Below are 13,109 nucleotides of genomic sequence, written 5' to 3'. Positions count from 1 at the left end.
TCTGTAAATTGACCTTAAAATATCCCTAAATACCTAAAGCTTAGTGTGGAGGACCTGCCCAAATAAAAGGCAACTATTACTATTTGCATTCATGAGAGAGATCTCCCTGGGACTGATCCCTGGTGGATGAGGAGCTGCCAGGAGCATCTTCTGTCCTCTGTTTCTCCCTGGGGATGCTGACCATCCTCTGGGGTCCCTTATGTCCCCAGGGCTGTTGGCTAATGGCCTGGGGGCCATGTCCATCTGTGCTCTCCATGCCAAGTCTCAGGTGAAGGAGCAGGCTCCACCCCTGCCCAGATGTGGCTCTTGGGGCTGAGCCTTGGCTGGTGACCAGCACATGAACCTCAAAACTTGGGCACTTGGGAAATCATTGCTCCCAGTCAGCCCTGGTCACTGGAATCAGGGGCCCTGGCACAGGGGTCTAGGCAGGGGCTTCCTGCACTGAGGTTTTCTGTGAGGATCCCAGGGGGCCCCTCTGGCGAGGCCCAAACTAAGCCCTGCTGAGTCTTTCTCAAGTTCATGGTCCCAGGGTTGCCCAGGGGGCTGGATTGAGACTGATCTCCTTCTGCTGAGTTACTCCCCTTGGACTGGTCCTTCTCTCTGTGGGGAATGTCTGCAGGGTCCAGATTCCAGAAAAAGAATTCCAATCTTTTGAAGTTTGTCTCCACTGTGTGTGTCCTGAACTAAAGGCTCAATCCACAACCTGAGATGTAATGCAGAGGGGGATGTAGGCACAGTCCAGGCCTGTCAGTCCTGTGTGTGTGAAGTAGAATTCACCCCACCCGGAGGTCAGAGAGGAATCACTCATGGTGTATGCAGAGCTGTCCAAAACCTACTTCACTTTGAAAATTTTTCTTTATGATTTGTAGGATGTAGTATCCTGTGTCCTCATGGGTGATGTACTGGAACAGCAGGGATCCATTGGGGTACAGTTTCTCTTGATCACTGTGTACAGGCCCTGGGGTAATTTCTTGTCTGTCTACTACATATGATGCAATTTCATGTTTAGGCTCTACTCTTTCCCCTTTTTACCAACCATACCCTACAAGATTCTCAGGCAGATTGTGGACAAGAATAAGAACTGACAATGTCAGTTCACATTTTTGAACACGTATTGACTCAATTATTCCACCTTTGTCCATTGCCTATCCACAACAACTCTATAAATAAAGTACATCATGACCATCATTTTACAGATAAGAAAAAGATTCTATTTAGAGTTTAATAACATATAGGAGGGGAAGAGGATCACTTATATTTCACATATAACCTGAAGAGGTCACTTTTACTGAAGCTGACCCGGTTGGAGACCTCACAGTGATAATCCCCAGCATCCTCCATCCTGATGGGGTCTATGGTGAGGATGCTGTTGTCCTGGGACAGCTTCACTATCTTTGTGAGCCATAGATCTCATCCAGGTCAAGGTCCACAGTGAGTTCTGTAAAAGTCACCCAGAGGATGGCCCTGATCCTCAGCAGAAGGTCAAGTGTCTTTGGTCAGGTGATGATCTGTAAGGAGAAGGCTGCATCTCCCCTTTTGACCCCCATATCACCCCAGGTTGACCCTTGACTAGTCCTCTTGGACATCTCTGTAGTATCAACACCAGGAACCTCTTCTCATCCCATGTGTCCTACAACCACTTCAAGGTTTGAATTTTTCTCCCATGAAGTTTCATTGACCCATTTCTAGAACTTTCTTTAACTTCAGAAAAGACCAAGTCCAGAGTGACGTCAGCGTCATGGCGGAGTGAGCTTTCCCGTAAACTCCTCCCCTGATAAGATACAACAAAAGAAACAGTCACAGACCAACAATGGACTCCCAGACAGCAAAAAGCAAGATTGGAAAGATCCAAACTACCGCACATCTGAAAGAGGAATGTGCTGGGCCCCTGGAGGAAGTGGGGAGAGGTAAGGAGAACTCCTCTCCCTCCCCATCAGATCAGCGATCCCGGTCTGTGTGGCTCCCAGAGAGGGGGGAGGGGTGGCCCTCTGCGGGGAAACTGTAGCTCTTCAAGCTCTCTCAGCCAGTGGGAAACTTCCACACAGAGGACTCAGAACAGCTACAGGGCTACCATCAACATCTGAGCACCCCAGGAGAGTGGATAATGAGGAGAGAGCAAGAAGCCCCCCACACCAGTGACCCTGGAGGCAAAAGAAAGAGCCCCACCCCCCGCATGCTGGACACTGCAGCTCAGCCGACCAGACCAGACCAAGCGGCCAGCAGATCACAGCAAACAGCCTGGGCAGAGTGCAGGGGGCTCAGATTACACAACCCTTAACCCCCACATGGTGGCGGTGGGTGGAAATTGCAACCAGAGATTTCCAGGATGAGGAAAAATAAAGCCAATACAGGAACCACAATGCAAAGGTACATGAAATCACCAGACCAGAAGGAAAATGACAAGCACCCAGAAACCAACCCTGAAGACACAGAAATCCATAACCTAAATGACAGAGATTTCAAAATAGCTATCATAAAAAAAACTCAATGAAATACGAGATAACACAGACAAACAATTCAATGAGATTAGGAGTTTCTTCACAAAAGAGATTGAAATCATAAAGAAAAACCAATCAGTACTGATGGAGATGAAGAACACAATGGAGGAGATAAAGGAGAATCTGGAATCTTTAAAGAACAGAGCTGACAATATGGAGGAAAGAGTTAGCATTATAGAGGATAGGAATACAGATATGCTCCAGATGGAAGAGGAGAGAGAACTAAGACTAAAAAGAAATGAAGAAAGTCTCTGAGAAATATCTGACTCTGTTAGGAAATGTAACATAAGAATTATAGGTATTCCCAAGGGAGAAGAGAGGGAAAGAGGAACAGAGAGCCTATTCAGGGAAATAATAGCTGAGAACTTCCGAAATCTGGGGAAGGAGCAGGAAATACCAATAAGTGAAGCCAATAGATTGCTTAAATACGTCAACAGGCAAAGGCCCGCTCCACGACATGTAGTGGTAAGGCTGGCTAAAGTCAATGACAAAGAAACAATATTAAGGGCAGCTAGACAAAAACAAAAAATAACATACAAAGGAACTCCCATCAGGCTCTCAGTGGATTTCTCAACAGAAACTTTACAGGCTAGGAGAGACTGGAATGATATATTCAAAATACTAAAAGACAAAAACATTCAGCCAAGAATACTCTATCCAGCAAAAATTTCCTTCAAATATGATGGAGAAATAGTAACTTTCCCAGATAAACAAAAGCTAAGGGAGTTCATGGCCACGAGACCCCCACTACAAGAAATACTCAAGAAGGCCCTCAGGCCTGAAAAAAAGAAGAGAAAGGGAATACAAAGCTTGGAACAAGGAGAAAAATAGGTAGACAAAATCAGAAAAATAGTAGATCTTTACCAGAATTGGTTAGCAACCACTTAAATACCAAAATCAAAGATCAAAGGAAGGAATTCAGCAAAAATAAATATAACTTCATCACTGTAAACACACACCCACAACACAAGATAGAATAAGGTATAATAAGAACGACTTAGAAGGGGAAGAGGAAAGTGATTGAATTGACTTAGTATAAAGAAATAAGAGGCCATCAGATAATGGACTACCTCATACACAAGATTTTTTATACAAACCTCAAGGTAACCACTAAACAAATAATCAAAACAAAATCACATATGATAAACAAAGAGAAAACTAGAAGAGTCATAAGACAGAACAACCAAACTGAATTGGCAGTCCAAAACAAATGGGACAAGAAACAAAGGAAATGCAAAAGAACCAGAAAATAAGTGACAAAACAGCAACATTAAGCCCTCATATATCAATAATTACCCTAAATGTAAATGGATTGAACTTTCCAATCAAAAGATACAGAGTAGTAGGATGGATTAAAAAGCAAAACCCAACAATATGCTGCCTCCAGGAAACACATCTCGGCTCTAAAGACAAGCACAAGCTCAGAGTGAAAGGATGGAAGACAATACTCCAAGCTAATGGCAAACAAAAGAAAGCAGGGGTTGCCATACTCATATCAGACAAAGTAGACTTCAAACTAAAACAGGTTAAGAGAGACAAAGAAGGGAAATATACAATGATAAAAGGGACACTCTGCCAAGAAGACTTATCACTTATAAATATATATGCACCCAACCTAGGAGAACCAAAGTACATAAAGCAACTATTAACAAACCTAAAAGGAGACATTAACAACAACACAATAATAGTAGGGGATCTTAATACCCCACTTAGACCAATGGATAGATCATCCAGACAAAACGTCAATAAAGAAACAGTGGACTTAAATGAAAAACTGGACGAGATGGACCTAGTAGACATATACAGAGCACTCCATCCAAAAACAGCTGACTACACATTCTTCTCAAGCACGCATGGAACATTCTCAAGGATAGACCATATGTTGGGAAACAAAGCAAGCCTCAATAAATTTAAGAAGATTGAAATCATAACAAGCATCTTTTCAGACCATAATGCTATGAAACTGGAAATCAACCACAAAAAAAAAAAACTGGGAAAGTGACAAAAATGTGGAGATTAAACAACATGCTACTGAACAACCAATGGATCATTGATGAAATTAAAGGGGAAATCAAAAACTATCTGGAAACAAATGAAAATGAAAATATGCCATACCAAATCATATGGGATGCAGCAAAAGCAGTCCTGAGAGGAAAACTCATAACAATACAAACCCACCTTAACAAACAAGAAAAAGCCCAAATAAGCAACCTTAAATTACACCTAACAGAAATAGAAAAAGAAGAGCGAACAAAGCCCAAAGCCAGCAGAAGGAGAGAAATAATAAAAATCAGAGCAGAAATAAATGAAATTGAGACCAAAAAAACAGTAGAAAGGATTAATGAAACAAAGAGTTGGTTCTTTGAGAAGATAAACAATATTGACAAACGCTTAGCCACACTTACTAAGAAAAAAAGAGAAAACACTCAAGTAAATAAAATTAGAAAGGAAAGAGGAGAAATTACAATGGATACCACAGAAATACAAAGGATTATAAGAGAATACTATGAGAAATTATATGCCAACAAACTGGACAATCTAGAAGAAATGGATAAATTCTTAGACTCATACAACCTCCCAAAACTGAACCAAGAAAAAATGGAGAATCTGAATAGACCAATCACAAGTAAAGAGATTGAAATAGTAATCAAAAGACTCCCAAAAAATAAAAGTCCAGGACCAGATGGCTTCTCCGGTGAATTTTACCAAACATTCAGAGAAGATTTAATACCCATCCTTCTCAAACTATTCCAAAAAATAGAGGAAGATGGAACACTTCCTAAATCATTCTATGAGGCCAACATCACCCTGATACCAAAACCAGACAAAGACAATACAAAGAAGGAAAATTACAGGCCAATATCACTGATGAACATAGATGCAAAAATCCTCAACAAAATACTGGCAAACTGAATACAGCAATACATTAAAAAGATCATACACCATGATCAAGTGGGATTTATACCAGGGACACAGGGATGGTTCAACATCCGCAGATCAATCAACGTGATACACCACATCAACAAAACAAAGAATAAAAACCACATGGTCATCTCAATAGCCACAGAGAAGGCATTTGACAAGATACAACATCCATTTATGATAAAAACTCTCAACAAAATGGATATAGAAGGAAAGTACCTCAACATAATAAAGGCTATTTATGACAAACCCACAGCCAACATCATACTCAACGGAGAAAGACTGAAAGCCATTCCTCTGAGAACAGGAACAAGGCAGGGCTGCCCACTCTCACCACTCCTATTCAACATAGTACTGGATGTGTTGGCCAGAACAATTAGGCAAGAAAAAGGAATAAAAGGAATCCAAATAGGCAGCGAAGAAGTGAAACTCTCACTATTTGCAGATGACATGATTTTATATATAGAAAACCCTAAAGAATCTGTTGGAAAACTATTAGAAACAATCAACAACTACAGCAAAGTTGCAGGGTACAAAATCAATCTACAAAAATCAGTTGCATTTCTGTATGCTAATAATGAACTAACAGAAAGAGAGCTCAAAAAGATAATACCATTTACAATTGCATCAAAAAGAATAAAATATCTAGGACTAAATCTTACCAAGGAGGTGAAAGACCTATACAATGAAAACTACAAGGCATTATTGAAAGATATCGATGATAACATAAAGAAATGGAAAGACATCCCATGCACATGGACTGAAAGAATAAACATAGTTAAAATGTCTATATTACCTGAAGCAATCTACAGATGCAATGCAATCCCAATCAGAATCCCAATGACATTCTTCACAGAAATAGAAAAAAGAATACTAAAATTCATATGGGGCAACAAAAGACCCCAAATAGCTAAAGCAATCCTAAGAAAAAAGAACAAAGCTGGAGGCATCACAACCCTTGACTTCAAAACATACTACAAAGCAATAGTAATCAAAACAGCATGGCGAAAGGGATAATTCGGCACATGTGTGTGGTGATGGGTTGTAATTAGTATTTGGGTGGTGAACATGATGTAATCTATGCAGAAATAGAAGTATAATGATGTACACCTGAAATTTATACAATGTTATAAACCAATGTTATTGCAGTAAACAAAAAATTAAAAAAAAAAAAAACAGCATGGTACTGGTACAAAAACAGACACACAGATCAATGGAACAGAATTGAAAGCCTAGAAATAAAACCACACATATACGGACAGCTAATTTTTGACAAACGAGCTAAGAACATACAATGGAGAAAGGAAAGTCTCTTCAATAAATGATGTTGGGAAAACTGGACAGCCACGTGCAAAAGAATGAAAGTGGACCATCTGCTATCGCATTCACAAAAATTAACTCAAAATGGATCAAAGACCTGAAGGTGAGACCTGAAACCATAAAACTCGTAGAAGAAAATATCAGCAACACACTATTTGTCATCGGTCATAAAGGAATCTTTTTGGATGACTTGCTTACCCAGACTAGGGAAACTAAAGAAAAAATAAGCAAGTGGGACTTTATCAGATTAAAGAGCTTCTACAAGACAAACGAAACCAGAATCAAGATGAACAGACAACCCACCAGCTGGGAGAAAATATTTGCAAAACATATATCTGACAAGGGGTTAATCTCCATAATATATAAAGAACTCACATAACTGAAGAACAAAAAACAAACAACTCGATCAAAAAATGGGCAGAGGAAATGAACAGACACTTCTCCAAAGAAGATATACAGATGGCCAATAGGCACATGAAAAGCTGTTCAACATCACTAATCATCAGGGAAATGCAAATCAAAACAACATTAAGATATCACCTCACGCTCGTTAGAATGGCTATAATCACCAAGACAAAAAACAACAAATGTTGGAGAGGATGTGGAGAAACAGGAACCGTCGTCCACAGCTGGTGGGAATGCAAACTGGTGCAGCCTCTATGGAAAACGGTATGAAGATTCCTCAAAGAATTAAAAATAGAAATACCCTATGATCCAGCTATCCCATTACTGGGAATCTATCCAACGAACCTGAAATCAACAATCCAAAGAGACTTATACACCCCTATGTTCATTGCAGCATTATTCACTATAACCAAGAAGTGGAAGCAACCTAAATGTCCCTCAACTGATGATTGGATCAAGAAGATGTGGTATATACATACAATGGAATAGTACTCAGCCATAAAAAAAGACAAAATCGTTCCATTTGCAACAACATGGATGGGCCTGGAGGGTATTATGTTAAGCGAAATAAGCCAGAAAGAGAAAGACAAACACTGTATGATCTCACTCATATGTGGAATATAAACCAACACATGGACAGAGAAAACTGGACTGTGGTTACCAGGGGCAATGGGGGTACAGGGTGGGCACAGGGGTGAAGGGAGACATACACATGGTGATGGACAAACGAAAATGTACAACCCAAAATTTCACAATGTTATAAACTATTAAAACATCAATAATAAAAAAAAAGACCAGGTCCAATTCCCTATATAAACTTCTGTATGTATTGGGGAAGGCAGACTTGCTAGCCCTGTCCCTGGAGCCAAGGGAGCTTCATACAAAGTGAGAAGAAATTTACTTCTTATTAAATATTTTTTATTAGGGAATGAGGACATCCCCACCCAGTCTCTGTAACCTTAGAAATTAAAGAGTTTCCATTCTAAAGGATTTCTCCCTCTGAAAAGGACTTTGACTTCCAGGTCTATGGTTTGAATATCGTGATGAAGGAAATCTCTAGATAGAAATGGTTACAGTTTTAACAAAACAACAGGCACTGTTAGGAACAGAAGGAAACTACCCAATATGACAAGGGTCATAAACGAAAAGATCACAGTTAACATAATGCTCAATGGTGAAACATGAAAATTTTCCTTTAATATCATGAACAAGACAAGGATACTGCTTTCACCACTTCTATTCAACACAGTATAGGAGTCCTGGCCAGAACAATTAGGCAAGAAGAACAAATAAAAGGCATCCAAATTGGAAAGGAAGAAGAAAAATTAGCTCTTTTGGCAGAAGACATAATATTATATGTCGAAAACCCTAAAAATTCCACCCCCACACAAAATATCAGTTACATTTATATACAATAACAATGAACAATCCCCCCAAAATTGAAAACAATTCCATTTACAGTAGCATTAAAAAGAATAAAATACTTAGGAATAAACTTAACCAAGGAGGTGAAAGATGCGTACACTGAAAACTACCACATGTTCTGAAAGAAATTAAAGAAGACACAAATAATGGAAGGACATCCATGCTCATGGATGGGAAGAATTAGTATTATTAAGATGCAAATATATTACAACTATCTGCATATTGGACAAAATCCCTATCACTTCTTTCTCAGAAATAGAAAAACCCAACCTAAAATTCATATGGAATCTAAAGGGACCCTGAATGGTTAAAACAAACTTAAAAAAGGAGAAAAAATTGGAGGACTCACACTTCCTAATTTCAAAACTTATCACAGAGCTAAAGAATTAAAATAGCATGGTGCTGGCAAAAACACAGACATAAAGATCATGGAATACAGTAGAAATCCAGAAATAAACCTCAATTATATGATCAGATGATTTCAACAAGGGAGCCAATACCATTCAATAGAGAAAGGATAGTCTTTTCAACAAATGGCATTGGAAAACTGGATATCCACATGCTGAAAAACGAAGTTGGACATTGCCTTACACCATATACAAAAATTAAGTCAAAATGGGTCATATCCTAAAGTAAGACCTAAAACTATTAAACTCTTAGAAGAAAGTATAGGGTGAAAGCTTCATGACATGGGATTTGACAATGATTTCTTGAATATGACACTAAGAACACAGGCAAAAATAAAGAAAAAAATAGATAAATTGGACTTTGTCAAAATAAAAAACTTCAGTTCATCAAAGGACACAATCAACAGAGTCAAAGGTGACCTATAGAATGGGAGAAAATAATTTGCAAATTATATATCAATAAGGGGTTAGTATCCAGAATACACAAAGAACTCCTAAACTCAATAACAACAACAAAACCAAATAACCTGATTGGAAAATCACTTGAATAGACATTCAAATCAATGCTACAAAGATGTACCCCCTCATATCTATTAGAAGGCTACTATCAAAAAAACAGAAAATAACAGGTGCTGGAGAGGATATGGAAAAATTGGAACTCTTTTGCATTGTTGGTGGGAAGGAAGAATAGTACAGCTACTGTGGAAAATGGTATGGTGATTATTCAAAAAATTTTGAAAATAAAAATTTTTTCAAAAATATGAGCTATTACTTCCAGGCTCTGACTGTTTATGGACCACATGTAGGTGGCATTCTGAGTCTCAGGTTCACATTAACACTACGGGTCCTCGTGCTCCAAGGGGTTGGAGTTGCTGGTTGTGATGACAGGTGTGGGTAACTGCACTGTGCAGGGAACAGAGAGAACATTGCCCTGTGTGGTACCTTGATTCCTCTCAGGAATCTTCAATCAGACTTGGCATCTCTCACCTCTCAGCCAAACTGAGTCCTTAAAAGAATAAGGCAGGTTTGTGTATCTCAAGACAAAGGCGTGAGGATCCGAGCGCTCAGAGAATGTAAGGCCACCTGCTCTGTGTCTGGGAGAAAGCACAGACTTTCCCAAGTGTCAATATGTGTTGGTTGCAGGTGTAGGGTGGGGAGTGAGGTGGCAAAGTCCTTCCTTTATACTCCAGTGGAAGTGACACCAACACATCAGGAAACAAATAAGTGATTTCAAGCCCAGTGCAGGGAGGTGTGGATCGGCCACCTGAGGGGGTGGCCACAAAATTCCTGGCATCGTCTCTGATTGCTGATACAGGTAATTTAGTTCTAGAGTAAACACAGATTAATTCTCCATTTGCTTTCACTCCCCAGGACACAATCTCTTCCTCTGAGCCAGGGACACCTGAGAAGAAAGGATCTCTCCCAACAGCTGCTCTCTAGGTCCATAGACGCCTCTTATTAAGGCCCCCGGGTAGAGGAGAGGATGAGGCTGTGACTGCAGACAACCTTGTGTGACTCTGATCTGCTGCCAATGGTCTGTGGGACCCTGGTACAGTACTTGTGCCTCAGTTTCCCCTAAATAAAATAGGAGAAATGGTAAATGATCTCAGGCTTCCCACGCTGAGTTAACCTTAGAAAATCTCCAAATACCTGACCTAAATCTTGGTATAGAGGAGCTGCCCAAAAAACAGTATCTGTTATTATTTCAACCATGAGAGAGGGCTCCCTTGGCCTGATGCTTGGTGGGTGAGGTGCTGTGAGGAACATCTTTTCTCCTGTTTCTCCCCTGGGGACAGTGACCTTCCTTTGGAGATCCTAAGTCCTCCAGGGTAGTCGGCTAATGGCTTGGAGACCTTGTCCATCTGTGCTATCCATGTTGAGTCTCAGGTGAAGGATCAGGATCCACCCTTGCCCAGACGTGGTTCGTGGGACTGAGGCCTGGATGGTGACCAGCTCAGGAACCTTGGTACTCAGGCAACCCTAAGTTCCAAGTCAAACCTGCCCAGGAGGCCAAAACCCAACCCTGACACAGGCTCCCCAGGGTCACTGGAGTCAGGACCCCTGGGACAGGAGTCTGCGCAGGGGCTTCCCAAGCTGAGCTCCTCTTTGAGGACCCCCAATGGCCCCTCAGGCCAGGCCCTAACTAAGCCCTGCAGGGTCTTCCTCAGGGCCATGGTCCTGGGGAGGAGCCCAGGGGGCTGGACTGAGACTGATCAATCTCCCTCTGCTGAGTTACTCCCGTCAGTCTAGACTGATCCTTCTCTCTGCAGGGAATATCTACACAGGGCACATTAGGGGAAGGGAATTCTGATCTTTTGAAGTTTATAGCCAATGTGTGTGTCCTGCACTAAATGCCCAAACCCCAATATGAGATATTGTGCAGAAGGGGATGTAGGCACAGTCCAGGCCGGTCAGTCCTGTGTGTGTGAAGTAGAATTCACCCCACCCAACACCCAGAGGTCAGAGAGGAATCACTCACGGTATACACGGAGGTGTACAGTTCCTATGTCACTTTGCTGATTTCTCTTACGGGCTTCTATGGTATAGGATCCTGTGTCCTCCTGGGTGATGTTCTGGAGCAGTAGGGATCCATTGGGGTATAGTTTCTCTCGACCATTGTATTTAGAGGTATTTTCTGATGTTTCTATTACATATGATAGAATTATATCTTTGTGGCATACTCTGTCCCCTTTGTACCAGATATAGCTATAAAGATCCTGAGGCAGGTCGGAGACAAGGAGTAGAACATCCTGCCCCACAACAGCATTGGGCGGCACTGATTTGACAGTGAGTCGGGCAGTGGTGGGCAGGTTCCAGATGGTTAAGAGCGAGACTAGGAGGGAAGAGAGAGAGATCAATCAATATTTGGACCTCGTTGAAAATAATAAGAATAATGAGAAGTTTTCACCGACTGAGGTCTATGGGGAAGCCATTCTGGGTTAAATCTGGTTCAGAGTAAAACTTGTTTTTCCCAGAGCAGCCTGACTGTGGCCCTCTGCCCGCGCACTGTACCTCTGCTTCAAACATTCCCCAAAGCAAAGAATGCATCTTTAAAGACAGGGTGAGTGTCCCCTTTCCTGACTCCAGCCCCAGTACTTCTGGACCATAAGCTTTCTTCCAAGAGCACCAAGGACAAGTTGACCTGCTGCGTACGTGCTGAGCATCTCCTTGTGACTTTAAAAACATTGTATTCCTGTCATACTTGAAATATGTTCTTTGTTCTGAAGTGGTGTATAACCACGCTCTGCCCCACACTTCCCTGGAGTGCTTTCTTCCCTGGGGAAGAGAACACCTTCGGGTTGGTCCTCACACTATCTCCTTAAATATTTCTCTAATCTATAGATTGGTTATTGATAATTTATTTTGACAAGCTATGTATTGGGATGGAAAGATGAGGCCCTGGGTCCTGAGCAGGTCTCTTCATCTCTTAGACTTGGTGTGTGTGTGTGAGTGTGTGTGTGTGCCTACTGGTCAAGGTCAGCAGCATGACCGCTATTACTTCAGCCCCTCTGAGCTTGTTATTTCCTCTGTTCCCAACACTCTTCTCAGGTGTCTGCCCGGCTCACTCCCTCACTGCCCTCAGAGCCCTGCTCACTCTCAGGGGCGTCCTTGGGAGATGTCTTCCCTGACCTCCCCTCTAAAGACCCTCTGTCTTCACTGTCTGACCTTTCCCTGCTCTGTTCCCTTCATGGCACTTGTCAGTCCCTGACATCACATTCAGATCTCTTTGCTTGTCTGTCCTCCTCCCCATGGAATGTGAGCTCCTGAGGGCAGGGACTTGTGTGATCTTCTTGTACCTCCACTGCCTGGAACAGGTCTCAAACACCTGTGGATGAGTAAATGAGTGTTCCCAGGGCCCTCCATGTCCTGGTGTTTATTTGCCAATTTCTAGAGGTACTGAGCGATGACAATGTTTAGTTCCCCTGGTTAAGTTTTTTTCTCCCCTGTCAGCGATTGTGATTATCGACATCAGTTTCCAAAATTTATTGTTCAGAGATGATTAACTCATAAAACATACAGAAGTTGAAGTTTTCCTGCCCCTCACCAATTCCAGTTCACTAAGATTTTCTTGTTGCTGAGTCCCTCCCTCCATCCTACTCTGCTCTGGTCTCCTCTCCCTTCAGGTCCAAAC

General features: G+C 41.5%; 1 protein-coding gene across 1 annotated transcript in view; it reads right to left on the bottom strand.

Annotated features, from left to right (window-relative positions):
- LOC101395727 (cell adhesion molecule CEACAM3-like) overlaps positions 1–13,109 on the bottom strand; it is a 33,363-nt gene that overhangs the window by 19,990 nt on the left and 264 nt on the right. Inside the window, exon 2 of the mRNA XM_087421701.1 lies at positions 11,457–11,810. Within this exon, the coding sequence (XP_087277827.1) occupies positions 11,457–11,810 (354 nt within the window). The remainder of the gene's footprint in view (positions 1–11,456; positions 11,811–13,109) is intronic.

Source organism: Ceratotherium simum, chromosome 33 (genome assembly GCF_057802395.1).
Source record: "Ceratotherium simum simum isolate JZ-2026a chromosome 33, ASM5780239v1, whole genome shotgun sequence".
In the NCBI taxonomy this organism is placed as follows: domain Eukaryota; kingdom Metazoa; phylum Chordata; class Mammalia; order Perissodactyla; family Rhinocerotidae; genus Ceratotherium; species Ceratotherium simum.
The sequence above is the reverse complement of the archived record's forward strand: the minus strand, read 5'-3'. Positions and strand labels throughout refer to the sequence as shown.